The 16264-nt window shown below is 41.9% G+C and overlaps 1 protein-coding gene and 1 long non-coding RNA gene across 5 annotated transcripts in view; one reads left to right on the forward strand and one right to left on the reverse strand.

Annotated features, from left to right (window-relative positions):
• The window catches only part of DYM (dymeclin), a 389895-nt gene that overhangs the window by 301624 nt on the left and 72007 nt on the right, over positions 1-16264 (reverse strand). For all 4 annotated transcript variants that reach the window (XM_073343514.2, XM_073343512.2, XM_073343513.2 and 1 more), the window contains one exon: positions 5488-5560. In XM_073343514.2, the coding sequence (XP_073199615.1) occupies positions 5488-5560 (73 nt within the window). The remainder of the gene's footprint in view (positions 1-5487; positions 5561-16264) is intronic.
• On the forward strand, positions 594-13894 carry LOC140911130 (uncharacterized). The gene is made up of 4 exons (XR_012158840.1): positions 594-746; positions 1484-1566; positions 4606-4722; positions 13323-13894. It is a non-coding gene; the product is annotated as an uncharacterized LOC140911130 (long non-coding RNA).

Here is a 16264-nt window from a genome sequence, read left to right on the forward strand (position 1 = left end):
TCTATAAGTAGATAACACCTTAAGTAGAGAGCTCTGATGATTATATTATTGTATAACATTTCTCTAAACAAAAGCTCACGGTTCTAATGATTATCTTTTTGTCTCTGACCGATACATGGCAATGATTTGTAAACCTGTAAAAACTTTCTAAACAAATAAATAGATCCAAAAAATTGGGAGGCTATGCTGTCCATTGCAATTTTCAGACTCCTCTCCTACATGCCCCCAGAGTGTCTGTTCAGTCATCTACATCCGATTCAAACTGAAGCTCTCTGGGATACCTGAGATTGAACCTCTGTGAAGAAGTCTTCCTCAGTTTATCTTACAATAATAATTTCACCATGGTCTGTAATTCAAGTATTCTCTCCGCTCTGTAATGGAGTTTGAACAGCTCCATTCACAACAGGCTGGTTCTCTACTGAATAATGTGTTCTCCAAGAGATAATTTGCAATAACACACTGAAATGCAGTCACAGAGAAAACAGTTACTTTCCAGTAACTGCGTGGAATGTACTGCCTCTGTAGGAGTCAAATGTCCTGCCAGGAGAGCCATAGAACCATTTAAGTAGTAAAGCAGCTGGGGGACATGAAAATGTTACTCCCGTTCTGCATTCTGGACACAAGGAGGCTACTATATAACTATCCGTCAACTTCTCCAAGACAGGTCATTAAAACCTTTTACTAAGGGGAGGAATGCAGTATAAGTAAGGATCTAAAGAAGGGATATATTCAGAGAGCAGTTACTGGTAAGTAACCTTTTCTTCATGAAATTGCCTATTCAGAACCCCCGAGTAGGGCAACAGCTAGCAGTGACAGTCCTCTGGAGGTATACTGATGACTACTAATGGATACTCTACTAAGCAGAGCTTCCAATCTGAACTCCCCATTGGAATACTGATGGTCTATGGAAGTGAGACTTCAAATCCAAGAGCAGGTTTACAGACCACAACTACAGAGACACTAATAATACAAGTTGCAGAAGCTGCCCACCTTGTAGTGGAATGGGCCCCAAGTCCTCTGCTATTGGAAAGCCAGGCAAGTCACATTAAGTCTGAACATGTAACTTAGTCGATTTAGACAACCTCTGTACTGAAACGGCTTGACCTTCCAAAATTCACATACAAATTTGTGGATTTTCTAGACTTATTTCTGTCAAGGCAATAATTAAACACCTTTTATGCCCAAAATAAGGAAAAAATTGATTTGGTAAATCTGACTTGCAGGTAGAGAAAAATTTAACTGCCAAAGAACTTGATGAGCTGGATAAAAATCTGAAGTTACCATAATCCAAAAAAAAAAAAAAAAAAACACCTTTCAACGGTACCACATCTTTCTGAAAAACAGCACAACAGAGTTTGCAGTTCTGAGCCCTCTCTGGATGATGTTATAGCTACTAGGAAGACAACCTTCAGCAACAGTTGAATTTGAAAAGACTAAACTAAGAGCAAATCCTCAATGAGGATTTTTTTTTATTGTGTACTAGAGGGAGCAGTTTTCCATGTAGTCCCCTCCACCAAATGACCCGCAAAAGAACTTGCTGGCTGGAGCAGTTTTACATTGTTAAAGGTAAGCAAAATGAACGTTTTCTTAAGTATCCATATTTGTACTTAAGATGTGTCAAAACTATCAGCATCTTAACATACTACCTTAGGAATATTTTGGCTAAAAAAAAAAAAATCTAGCTCAGCATTTCAAATAGTAGGTCCTGACCACAAGGGGGTCACAAGGCTATTGTAGGGCGGCATTGCCACCCTTACATCTGCACTGCCTTCAGAGCTGGGCGGCCGGAGAGCAGCAGCTGCTGGCTGGGTGCCCAGCTCTAAAGGCAGCGCCACCACTAGCAGTGGCAAAGTAAGGGTGGCATGGTATGGGGGCAGGGGGTTGCCACCACCTGAAATATTTTTAAGGTGTGGGGGGTCTCAGCAAAAAAAGTTTGAGAACCTGTGATCTATATAAATATTTTGCATGTGTATTACTCACAGAGTCAAGAGTACAAACATAAAGAATGTAAGTTTATATTCCAATTAGACACCTGCAGTTGGCTCATGCCAGCTGACTCGAGCTCATGGGACTTAGGCTAAGGGGCTGTTTAACTGCAGTGTAGACATTTGAGCTCAGCCTGGAGCCGTGACTCCAGTCTCCTGTGAGGTGGGAGGGTCCCAGAGCTCAAACATCTACACCTCTATTAAACAGCACTGCGAGCCAAGTCAGCTGACTTGGCCCAGTCACTGATTTTTAATTGCAGTGAAGATATAGCTAAAGAGAAACTAAACTATAATGTTTCCCACAATGTTGCCAACTTTCTAATCACACAAAACCGAACAACCTTCCGGCTGCCCCACCCCTTCCCCAAGGTCCTGCCCCTGACCCACCCCTTCTCCGAGGCCCTCCTCCCACTCACTCCATCGCTCGCTCTCCCCCACCTTCACTATCTCATTTTCACCAGCTTGGAGCAGGGAGTTGGGGTATGGGAGGGGGTGCAGGCTCCAGGGTGGGGCCAGAAATGAGGGGTTCAGGGTGCAGGAGGGGGCTCTGGGCTTGGGGTGCAGGAGGAGGTGAGGGCTCCAGCTGGGGGTGTGGGCTCTGGGGTTTGGCCAAAGGGTTCGGAGTGTGGGAGGGGGTCTGGGCTGAGGAGGGGGTTGGGGTGTGGGAGGGAGTATGGGCTCTAGGCTGGGGGTGCAGGCTCTGGGGTGGGGCCATAAATGAGGGGTGCAGGGTGCAGGAGGGGGCTCTGGGCTGGGGCAGGGGGTTGGGGTGCAGCAGAGGAATGAGGCTCCAGCTGGGGTTGTGGGCTCTGGGGCGGGGCTGGGGATGAGAGGTCTGGGGTTCAGGAGGGGGTTAGGGGGTAAGGCCAAGGAGTTCAGAGTGTGGGAGCTCCAGGCTGAGGCAGGGGGTTGGGGTGTGGAAGGGAGTACAAGCTCTAGGCTGGGGGAGTGGGCTCTGGGGTGGGGCCAGAAATGAGTGGTTCAGGGTGCAGGAGGGGACTCTGGGCTGGGACAGGGGTGCAGGAGGGGGTGCGGATGCCGGAAGGGAGTTTGGGTGTGGGAGGGGGCGAGGGGTGCAGGCTCCAGGCAGCGCTTACCTCAGGCAGCTCCCAGGAAGTAGCCAGCATGTCTCTCTGGATCCTAGGCAGAGGCGTGGCCAGGTGTCTCTGTGCACTGCCCCCGCAGCTCCCACTGGCCGCAGTTCCCAGCCAATGGGAGCTGCAGAGTGATTGCGGTTTCCCTTGTAGCCACCCCTATGCCTAGGAGCCAGAGGGACATGCCAGCTGCTTTCCGGGAGCCGCATGGAGCTGGGTAGGGAATCTGCCAGCCCCACACCAACCGGACCTTTAACGGCCCAGTCAGCAATGCTGACCAGAGCTGCCAGGGTCCCTTTTCGACCAGGTATTCCAGTTGAAACCAGACACCTGGCAACCCTATTCCCACAGAGCTAAGTGTTTTTTTTAAAGTATGTAAAGACTCCATCAACCCACTACATGTTTCTTCCTATATTGCTGCTGGTGTGATTGTGGCTTTCAACAACTACTACTATACCGAACAGGTATATTCACAGAAAAGGTGGAGACGCTGACACTAGGGTCCAACTGTTGAAAAGGGTTAAGTCAACTTTGGCTGTAGAATATGTTTACAACTAGAATGACAGAATATATGACATTGGGCTCCACACAGTATATGATAGTGGACTGCCTTCCAACAAAAAGATACAGGACTTATGAATGCCTCCATGTGTCTCAGCCCTTTCACCTCTTAGTATTTCCTCTAATTTGTTCTGAACAAAAAGTGTAACAGTTTCAGGAAGCATTGACAATGCCTCTTTGCTCTGCAGACTGACACTCTAAATCATACCATTAATTCATGAAACAGTGACAGCCCAAAACACTGGTGTAACGCTGACAGAATTCTATTTAATGAGCACAATATTTCAAAAACAGTTGTATCTTTATCAAACAGATAAATAAGCAAACAGATTTGTCAGCTTTCCAATCAGAAGCACAATTAGCAATGTAAACACTGAGGGCTGGTCTCCACTATCGGGAGATCGACACTGCAGCAGGGATCGATTTAGCGGACCTAGTGAATACCCGCTAAATCGATGGTAGAGCGCTCTCTGGTCGAGCCCAGTACTCCAGCTCTCAGAGAAGAGTAAGGGAAGTCAACAGGCGAGCGCCTCACATCAACTCTGCATAGTGAAGACAGCGGGGTAAGTCGACTCCAGCTATGTTATTCACGTAGCTCGAGTAGTGTAACTTAGGTCGACCCAGTAGTAGAGACGAGCCCCGAGTCTGCAACAATGAAGTGAAATGCATACAGCAACAGATAATCTGAGAAAAGTTAGAAACATGGATTCCACTGAAGTTCTTTCAGAATTGACTACATTTCAGTTTGGGCAATACGTATTTTAGGCACAAGCTACCAGGTGATCACACACATGAAAAGTTAATGTTGACCAAAGCTGCCTTGTTAAAATTTATACTGGAGAAATGAAGTTTAAAATTAAGAGAGACTGGTGTGGGGAACACATTATTTCAAATAAAAGAAAGCAAGTACCATTCCATAAAAATGAGGTTAGAAGATAAAGAACCTATTATTTGTATTATCCTAGTGCCTAGAAGTCCCAGTCCTGGACTAGTACCCCATTGTGCTAGGCACTGTACAAACACAGAACAAAAAGACAGCCCCTAGTGAAGAATGTTTCCAGGCACATCTCCCAGATGAACAGGTAATCAATGTACATTTTTTACATGGTAGAAACTGTGAAAATGCAGTATCACATAAACATGGTACCAAATCTGTTGGATTTCTGGAGATCTGTAGAAACAGTCTGCCCAATAATTTCTTTATTATTCAGATTTCAATTCAACTGTAGTTTGGAAATAGAGCTTATCACCATTACCTTTTAGATTAAAAAGAGCAACATAATTTTTAATTTAAAAACCCAGAACCCTGCATAAGTGCAGGAGGCAAGAAGCCGTTCTCTCACACATTGTTGTGTCCCTGTGCTGCAGGCAGGCACAATTACAATTCTGTCACGCAGGAGTTTCAGGTTAGCACCTATAGTAACAGCCGTCTTCGCCTGAAGGGGAATGATGCCGAGTCTCACCCCTGTCCGCACCATAACAGTGAGTGCCGCTGTTCCCAAGCACATAGCACCTTTTCAGAATGTAGTAGCTGTGCTTTCTGTGTACTCCCAGAGGTACTGTGCAGGGTCAGAAATGAAACTACCAAGTAAAATGGGACAGGGCAGAACAGATGGACTGAGGAGGGCTGCATGCCTGCAGTTTATCTAGGGCAGTAAAATACTTAGATCAGATCCAGAGGACAATATATCACTATTTATATGAGACATGATGATCTTGCAATTGGCTAATGCTCAAATAAAATCATTCTTTTTTGCACAGTAAACTTGGAAATTATGAGGAACACATTCCCTCCACAGAGTACAAATCCCAAGTTTCAAACAGAAATCCCTGTCAAAAGCACTTACAGAAGGGGAATTTCAACAATGAGCTGAATGAGGCAACACAGCAACTCTTCTATAAGGTCTTCACATTCCACTCCTGAAACAGAATAAAAGGACACACTTTGTCTCTGGAATTTCAAACATATGAAAAGAAACTACAGATTCAACTCATACTGAAACTTTTTAAAGTTAGGTATCAAATTACTAGCATGGGAGCAACCAGGCAAATAAAATGATATAATGTTAATGTGAGAGGGAGTATGCCAATATCACTGTTAAGCTCAAAGCACTTGGTGCCTTGTCTACACACTAACCATGCTGGTGCACTCAAAGATGTACAACTCCCAGTCTCCCCTAGTCTGGCCACAGTTATGTTTGAATAAAGGTGCCTTATACCAATACGGTTATTTCTGTAGGGAAGGTTAATAAGCTATTGTGGTATAAGGAACCTTTATATTTATACTGATAATTGCATCTACACCAGGAGCTGTACTGGTACAAGTATTTCAGTAGAAAGATCACATCCCTAACTGATATCAATGGTACAAAACCTGTGGGCAAACTAGGCCTCAGTGGCAACTAGTTGTTATTTATGTGTATTATTGTAGTTCGCATGAGTTTCAGTCATGGACCAGGATGTCATTATGCTAGGCCCTGAACAAACCAAGAATTAAGACTGTCCCTGAGCCAAAGAACACTAAAAGCCTGAGCTAATTAAAAATTATGTCCAGTCAACCTGACTCCTGAGTGCTGAAACATCCACCTCTTACTAACGGTTTGATTTCACTCAGTTTGGGTGATTAAGATGAGTGGTCAGTTTCACTTTTTCTTGTGAACCATCAATTACTAGTCATTTCTCCCCTTTGAATCTCAATGGCCCTTCAGGGCATGTTAAAAGATCCATCACCTCCTATGGGCTTTTGGTGTTGAGGATTCTGATGAAGGTTGGTGTTTGTGGATATTAATTCAGGTTTGATTTAATCTCTGGTTAATATATTTTCTAGTTTAAAGGTAAGGAGTATCTGCTTGGTGAACCTTTTTAGGCAACTGTATTTTAATTTTATGGCAAAGGTGCATTGGCCTTACAATATCTGTTTTCTGGGAATTATAAATCAAGACTATTTTGCTTTCATGTTTTTTGCACTAGCGCAATACAATGTTAGGACTGCACACAACGGAGGGAATTCTGGTTTATAAGCCTTTTGACTTAAGTTTTGTAAACGCTTATTTATCAATATTGGGGGAGGGGTGGCTAATTTGACCTCACAGTGACCCCATAAGGCAAGCCAGTACTGCCATGGCAAGTTTGTACAGTCGTTTACCGTAACAAACCAAACACTTGGACCCTGGCAGCAAACCAACAAATACTGTGTCTCTTTGATGTGGCATCCACCGTACACTAACCCTGGAGGGGTTAATTGAGGCAACAGAGGCCAATTAGCCAGAGGCTGCATCTAGAGCAGAGCTAGGATGCAAATGAGGCTTAACTAGGAATGAAGCTCACCTGGGGAGAAACAGTCACACTCCCTGATTCAAGAGGAGAGAGTAGGAGCCTGTAATAGGCAGAGTAGGAAGCAGTCCAGTCAAGGAGCAGCAAGGGCGGGCATAACAGAGACCCAAGCTTCTGTGTGGAGGGTTCCGGTACTGGAACCCGGTGTAGAGGATGGGCCCAGGTTCCTCTACACTGGGGGAGTGGCATGCTAGGGGCAGCCGATCTGGGGACTGCCAGGGACAGTTTGGAAGAAGACTTTGATAATACCCCGGAAGGGAGGGCAACTTCAATGTGACTTGGCTAGAAGGCTAAGCCACAAAGAGGAAAGTGCTGCACCTTTGGGAGCATGAGAGACACCATGGAGCAAGTGAGTGGGACAACAAGCTGAATAAGGAAGGAGCGTCGGACCATGCGGCAAGCTAATCCCCATATGGGCCACTAGGAGGCACCAGAGCAGCAAAAGAGTACCCGTTACAGTCTCCCACAAGCCTACTATGCAATAAACCATGAAGTATCCTTACGCAGTCAGCAGAACCACAAGAAGGGAAAGCTGGCTATCATGGCGCTTTGCCACAATATGGAGAGTGGGCGTAGGAGTGCCAAACAGTAGATGCATAATGTAGATCCTTAGGATTCATAGTCTCCAGTTAAAATGTAAGGTGATAGACCCAGTTATACATAGAGAACAAGGAGGGGCAAAGGACTTTCAAGGATTCCAGTTACATAATTGTATATATTTATTTTTATTTGATTAAATGCTCTGGATGCATGTAAAAAAAGATTACATATAAATAAAAATGAACAGAGTAAGATCACATCATGGTCCAAAACTAAAACCCCCTAAACTGAAGGTTCTCCCATCACTCTAAGGCTTTGTCTACACTATGCACCTTTTAGCGACACGCTGTGCCGCAACAGCCATGCCGCTAAAAGGCATGCAATGTAGCCATTGTTTGTCGGCAGGAGAGAGCTTCAATGGAGCTATGACGATTTATACTAGCTGAGGATCTCCAGTCTAAGGAGGCACTTTTAATCCAGTTTCCCTCTAGATGAGGCAGCTGGGGAAGAGCCAACACAATTTAGCTGGTTTAATCACTGACCACATTTCTGAAGAAGTTTATTTGTTTAGCTGATTTAACAATAGAGATGCAGAACAGGCCCTGTCAAGGTTCCTCCCCCACTCTGAACTCTAGGGTACAGATGTGGGGACCTGCATGAAAACCTCCTAAGCTTACTTTTACCAGCTTAGGTTAAAACTTCCCCAAGGTACAAATTAATTTTATCCTTTGTCCTTGCCACCACCACTCTCTCTCACCACTGCCACCACCAAACTCTAACTGGGTTTACTGGGAAACGTAGTTTGGACAGGTCTTTCCCCCCAAAATCCTCCCAACCCTTGCACCCCACTTCCTGGGAAAGGTTTGGTAAAAATCCTCACCAATTTCCCTAGGTGACCACAGACCCAAACCCTTGGATCTGAGAACAATGAAAAAGCATTCAGTTTCTTACAAGACGACTTTTAATAGAAATAGAAGTAAATAGGAGTAAAGGAATCAGCCCTGTAAAATCAGGATGGTGGGTACCTTACAGGGTAATTAGATTCAAAACACAGAGAATCCCTCTAGGCAAAACTTTAAGTTACAAAAAAGACACACAGACAGAAATAGTCATTCTATTCAGCACAATTCTTTTCTCAGCCATTTAAAGAAATCATAATCTAACACATACCTAGCTAGATTACTTACTAAAAGTTCTAAGATTCCATTCCTGTTCTATCCCCGGCAAAGCAGCATACCAACAGACACACAGACCCTTTGTTTCTCTCCCTCCTCCCAGCTTTTGAAAGTATCTTGTCTCCTCATTGGTCATTTTGGTCAGGTGCCAGCGAGGTTACCTTTAGCTTCTTAACCCTTTACAGGTGAGAGGATTTTTCCTCTGGCCAGGAGGGATTTTAAAGGGGTTTACCCTTCCCTTTACATTTATGACAGGCCCACAATGCCCAAAGGAACAGGTTAGTTCGCATCTTTTTAATAAATTCTAGACAGGAGAACAGAAGGGACACTTCTCTATGCATACTATTCATCATCCCAAATCATGGCCTTCCCTCCAAAAGGAATTCAGTCCACATTTTACATTAGGAGACTTAAGCAATTCAATCTCCAGTTTATTATCACTTAACCCTTTTTAAGGAAAACTGTATTTATTTAGTGCAAAGCTTAGCACATTTTAAGAACAAGGCCTCTGCCAGAGCCCATCAAGAATTATTCTCTTCCAAAGAAATCCAATAGGGTTTTATTTGCTAGAACAAGAGTTCTTCACTGTTTAACTCATAAATGCATCCAGGGCAAGATATAAAATACTCACCTCACACTTGGTGCTTCAAAAAATGTCTCTTAAAAGAATTCCAGGTATTTCTAATTAATAAGAGCACCAATGTTTTACATTCATACAACATAATTTAAAAAAAATTCTCTTATGGAGCAAAACTCAATTACAAACCCTTGGAGATTAAAATGTCACAGCTCTAAGCAAGTTTCAGATGTATTCTTGAGTCAGCAGGGTGTGTCTGTGTTTAATTTAACATTTCATATTAGAGAAAGATACTTTGGAACATAATTTACTCTCATTTTTCTATTTATAATGCTTCACAGCAGGCAAATCTTGTCCTTCAGCCTATCAGATAAAGGGCAGCAGAGCATTAAAAAATTCCCAAACATTGGTGTACTTCATATGTTCAATTAAACATGTCTTACAACAAGCTCAACGTAATCAAATTATGGTAGCGCTGTATAGTAGTACTCGTGCTATTCTGTTTAACCTGAGTTTGCTCCTAATTTCAGGGCTCAGTTTAAAGCAGCACACTATAAGGACTACTCACAATAAAGCAAAATTATTTCTTTCCACAACTGGTTTATTAAAAACACATTAAAATTGTCACCTAGTGAACTGCACATTCTAAAGGAAATCCGTTTTTTATTACGGAAACATGGTTTCCTTTATATAGAATCCCCCACGAGTAACACAATGTAGCTCCTGTTAGCAACAAACCAGGATTAGTAAATGAGCATACTTAACCTTGGACTTAAAACCACAGCCAAAAATGAACCCTAGGTAATGTAATCTAAGATAAGTTTCAGTTTGGAATTACCTAACTTTTTGAATGTTGGAAATGCTAACACTGCAAAATTGATAAACTGACCAAAACTTACAAAGTATTCTAAAAATTCTTCCTAGCAATTGGAAATAAAAATAAAATCAAGGGCACGTCAGAAGAATCTTTCCATCATATAGTAAACACATTTTGTTAGGGTAGAGTTGAATGTGATTTGAACTATTATAAATGTACAGAACATGAAGATGTCCACTGAGCATAAAGGATAAACATCTGCCTCTAGCATGTTCATGTATTATGCAAGAAGTTATCCCTTTTTAGTTAATTACTGTAACCAATGGCACTCTGTTAAAACAATTTATGTATCCTTTTCCAGACTGGGACATATGCATTCTTGTTTAATTTTTGTCTTGCCAAGACAATGAAACGGATGCATGCCAAATCTATAACGTGAGAGAGAGCTATAAAAATGGAAAACTAGGTATTTTCATAAACAATGTTTTTTCAATAGTAAGATAGACACAATACACACCCTACTCATTCATATTAACAGATTAGATGCTTGATTAAAGGAGAGATGTACCCTCTCGAATCATACAGGGGATAAGTGAATCCAGATAACATTCGAACCAATTTGCATGGAGGGAAATCAGAGGTACGTCATCTAGTCTTAGTAACCATGCTAAAGTAATAAACAATAACACAGAGACAGAAAATTCAGAGGTAAGGCTTAAACACCATTTAACTAACCAGCTATGTAAATTCTTCAAAACATGGGTTATTTTATTTATAGGATTTTGTGATAGGAATAATACTTAGCATTTAATATTTTCTAAACCACCCATGATGCAGATGGCAAAAACAGACACTGGAGAGGCTAAACGACTTGCCCAAAGCCAACTAGGCATTTTTCTTAGTGTGCCGTACTGTTGCTAATACTGGTGCAGCTCCACCAGTTGCAGACATAGAAAGAGACACAGCGATTCTCAACCAGGGGTACGTGTATCCCTGGGGTACGCAGAGGTCTTCCAGGGGTACATCAACTCATCTAGATATTTGTCTAGTTTTATAACAGGCTACATAAAAAGCACTAGCAAAGTCAGTGCAAACAAATTTCATTCAATGATTTGTTTATACTGCTCTATATACCATATACTGAAATGTAAGTACAATATTTATATTCCAATTGATTTCTTTTATAACTATATGGTAAAAATGAGAAAGCAAGCCATTTTTCAGTAATAGTGTGCTGGGACACTTTTGTATTTTTAGGCCTGATTTGGCAAGCAAGTAGTTTTTAAGTGAGGTGAAACTTGGGGTATGCTAGACAAATCAGACTCCTGCAAGGGGTACAGTAGCCTGGAAAGGATGAGAGCCACTGCTCTAGGTAGACAAAGCACTGGCAGCCATCATGATTTTAACCACTGTGCTTTCTACACTTGATCTGAGCTGCAACAACAGCTGGTTGATGGTGTGCATTAGTGCCCCTACTGTTTGTTACTACGAGTGGTAGCAATGGTGGAAAATTTTGGGAAGACAAATCTAGTGCAGAACCAGTCAATGACAGAGCCCAGATTACAACTCCATCGTGCCCGGTCCCTACATAGTCACTAACTCACATCATCTCTACAGTACCTGTGAGGTTGAAATTAACAGTGGACAAGTCAAGGAAAGCATTAGCCTACACTTGTTATACTACATACAAAGATATGGCCCAAATCACTTTTATTAATATTTAGCACTGTCTTCCTGGACCTGGAAAACCTCCACTAACTCAGCTCCACTAAATGATGGCTGCAAACCTGGAAAACCTCCACTAACTCAGCTCCACTAAATGATGGCTGCAATTTTGAAAATATGTGGTGTGACTCAATCAACCAATCCAAGAAGTTTCTTTGCTACTGATCACACATGCATGCATCAACAGGGAGCGGGCATGTTGTAGTAGAACTGACACTCAACCTGAGCTGCTGGGCAACTGGGCATGTGTCTGACTGGTTAGTCATTTCCTTGGGCTACTTGCCCTGTCTGTTCCCAGCTGTATGCATGCACACTGAGTGTCTGCCGCCTTGTAGAGCAACTTTCTTGTCCCTACACTGGCAGCAGCATGTGAAGTCTGAGGCAGCTCACACAGGAGAAACCATAGCCTCTGCTAGCTGCAGCCTGAAGGTCACTGGTGAGGAAGCTAATCAGGAGGCAGCCTCACTTCCTGCTGCTGCCTGCTTCTCTGCTGCTGCCCAGAGCTCATAGGCTTCCCCCTCCAGCAGTCCTAGATGAAAATCTAAAAACAAGTAATAAAATAAGTATTTCCAAACCACTTGTGAAATAGGACTAAATCATTACATTACTTCTTTAAAATCCCCTATATGCAAAAATGTAAATATAAAATGAAGCAAAAATCAGCCACGTTGTCAACCTGATGGGTAAGGTCTGCAAGAAGAGAGACAATTTTCCATGGCTCTTTTTAAAAGTAATCTGTGTTTTGTTGATGCTCTGGGAGGAGGGGAAAAGAGAAGGTGTTTCCATTTGGTTTACTATAAAAAAGACCCCCAGAAAAGCTGCTATTCTCTGGGTCACAGTCTGATCTACTTTAATTGACACAGTTTCATCAGGCTGCATTTTCTTGATTCATGATTCCACACTGGCAATTTCAATGTTTAAGTTCCACTATGTGATTAATGAAAGTTTCTGTACTCATCAAATGGCTGTAGTAAATATAGCTGCTGTGTTTTTTCCATTAAACACTTGTTTGCATGGAAATATGCAGTAACAGAAAACACTACATATGCAAAAGATCAAGTGTGTTTTCAGAGAAACTGTAGCTTTTAATTTCCTGCCTTTTCACTTGAAATTCTCAGTCACATTCCATGAGCAGTTTTGGGGGGTTTCTGCAGTTACTGTAATATTTTATAGTTATGATTAGCAGCTCAATGAACTGTAACTGGGTGATACAGAAAAAATAAGAGTTTCTGCTGCAGGTCAGGGAATGGGCTACATGGATTTACAGTTATGTTGGTACATATTCTGACATTTCTTTCCATATTCTTTATGAAAATATGCTTATAATATGGATCTGACATAACTGAGATATACTTTAGGTAAGATGGCTCTTGTAAGGTACTGTTGGAAAGGTTATGATTTACTGAATGTGATTATCCAATGTGTATGCAGATATCATTTCTGTATCTGAAGTTAGGAATATTAACTATGTATCTGTATTTCAAATGTGTTACTTTGGGTGTCACCCCCAACCAGCCCTTCAGATACAACAATGGAAAAGCCAGACAGGGCTAATGGGCCAACGGCAGAGGCAATGAACTGTGAAAGAGCTTAGTCTTCCTATGGACACTCCAGACAGCCTACAAGTATGGCTGCCACAGGCCTGCAGAGACATGGGTCTGAGTCACCTGGTACTGGATCCACCCCTTGGAATGCCAGTGTTCTTCCACTGGGAGACAAAGGGTTCCCATCACACACAAGAGCTATCTAAGGCAGGGAAGTGACATCATTGTGGTTCTCCTCTGCCTCCCCACCCAAAGAGACATTGAAAAAACACCTGAAAGCAAGAAGTGAACTGAGGGGAGACGGACTGAACCCAGGCTGGGAGGACATCCAGTCTGTGAGTGGAAATACCTAAAATCTCCAGCTGCAGGCCAGTGCAGCTGCCTTTCAAGACTTTCTGTAATCTACCTGTGACAATATCTAGGATGAGAAATTACATTTTGTAACCTGTTTCTTAAAGTATCTTGAGCTTAGCTTGCATATTTCATTTTATTTGCTCAGTTATCTGCTTTGTTCCGTTGGTTATCTCTTATAGTCACTTAAAATTCACCTTTTGTAGTTAATAAACTTATTTCTTGTTTATAATATAACCCCAGTTGTACAATTCACAATTCGGGGTGGGGCAGGGGTGTTAAGAGGTTGTGCATCCCTTCCTCCACATTGAGGGAGGAGACAGATTTCATAATATATCTTTGGGTCTGCACACCAAGAGAAGTGGACACCTGAGTGCTGGAGACAAGTCCCTTAAGCTGAGCCTTCGCAGAACTAATCTCAGTGTCTGTTCTATTCTGCAGTTTGGTGTGGCCCTCCTTGTGTGTGCGCTGGAGGAGGCTTAATAGAATTTCTTGGCTCAGCAAGACAGGTAAAAAGGATACCCAGGCTGACGTAACAGACAGGCTCAGTGGTATCTCAGCACATCAGGTGGCATCCTAAAGGGGGACAAACCATCACATATCTATTTCAAGTGAATTTTGTGTGTATGAATGGCACTGGATTGAAGGCCATGAAGATAAACTTTCTACCCACAGAAACAGCATGGTACAGGCAGCAAAAACTTCACTAATGTGTCTGATTGACAAGAGATTAACTCTCTAGGTTCAGATGTGTCTGTTCAGTCCTCTGCTTCTCTGCTAAGACTCACAATAAGGAGCTAAAAATGTGATAGAAGATTCTGAGATATGGTTACCTGCTGTCAGCAAAGAACAAATGAAGTCAACTCATTTCCACAGGATGCTGGACAGCCACCTGATATCAACTACTTTCACTCAAAATTCTAGGCCAGACAGAAAACAACCACCTAGGGTGAATACCCTGACCCCACTAAAGTCAACTGGAGTTTTTACCTGACTTCCAATAGAGCCAAGATTTCACCCCTACAGATGAAAAACTCACTATCCCATTGTTAGTTCACAAGTCATCCAATCCTCTACACAGTGTTAGAATTTAATTCCAAGTAGAATGTGAAGTGGCTAGTACACCATGGCACAGGTAACAAAAGGAAAAATAAATTATTAACAGAGTTCAGAATCTCATTAAACTAATGGATAATATTTATTTCATTTTACTCTTAAAATACAATATAGTCTTGAATTTTACAGTCACCAAAACATTAAGTAATAACAGCAGTGACTAGGTCATCTGCAGAGATTGAACCCAGGACCTCTGGGCTTAAAAACATGAACCTCTTCTGCTTGTACTAAATAACCAAGTGCATTAGATAGAAATTTCTGAATGCAGAAGACGACCCTATGTGGTCTAGCCATAGAAGGGAGACAAATGCCATTGTTATGTTTCAATTTCCCTCTTATGCTTGGTTCTATAACTTTCCTCATTATAAGCCGAGTACTGTAATTGCAACAGTATGCTCTTCTAACAGCCTTTCTTCTTATACACTCTTTGGAACACAAAAGTTGCCACTGGGCACTTGAATTGATGCTAAATACAACAATATGAAGCTCTTTAAACCTAAAATATAGTCTGCTGAGAAAGCACAAGCTGGACTCGCTTGCATAGATCACACACTATACATAAAATGAGTAGGTACCATCTTTCAGATGAGACACTACTATACTCTATCTAATAATTTGCTGTCAAAAACTGTGCATTCAATGATCTGCCGAACACAAAATGCTTACATATTTATAAAAGATAGTGAGTGCCCAATGGCAACAATATTTTCCCACACATCATTATTCTAATACATTGTACAACCTTTTCCCTTTAGAAAGAGCAGAAATCTTGCAGCAGGTGTTAATGTTTTAGTTCATTATAGCAAGACTATGGTGTACTGCAATGCTATGTTCTCAGTTTGTGCCAAGATCCCAGGTATCTAAGTTAGCTACATTAAAATCAAGGAGTGCTTTTTACTAAAATATGGGCCTCTGGCTAGAAACACTACAGAACAGATGCTAAAAAAAAAAAAAAAAGAGAGAGAGAGAGAGTAGGAAAGCAGACTGTACACAATAGTGACTTACAGGGCGGCTTTTAGGAGACCTTGGAAGAATTTTGCCAAGGTGACCTTGAAAAAAGGTAGCTGCTCTCTCAACCTCAAGGTGAATGACACATAAGGAGAAGGGCTGGAATCACAGGAAGCATGGATTATTCTGAATGACCATGGAAGGTGATTCTTTGAAAGTGGATTACAATTAACTTTACAACAATAATTTCTACTGATTAAATAAAGTTATGTTTGTGGATGGAAGAAGTCGATGTGGGCCATCTAGTGTTGTGCACAATCAATAAGGAATAACAGTAAGCCCAACTGTACATCAGGCTGTAATGCTAAAGGTCCTTCATAAACCATAACAAAGCTAAAGCAGATAACATCCTCAGAATCCAGATATGGAACTAATGTCTTCATTTATGTACATATTATTTGTACTTTATTTCAGAATATGTATAAGGTTTCCCCAAAC

This window comes from Lepidochelys kempii, chromosome 5, assembly GCF_965140285.1.
Source record: "Lepidochelys kempii isolate rLepKem1 chromosome 5, rLepKem1.hap1, whole genome shotgun sequence".
Lineage (NCBI taxonomy): Eukaryota > Metazoa > Chordata > Testudines > Cheloniidae > Lepidochelys > Lepidochelys kempii.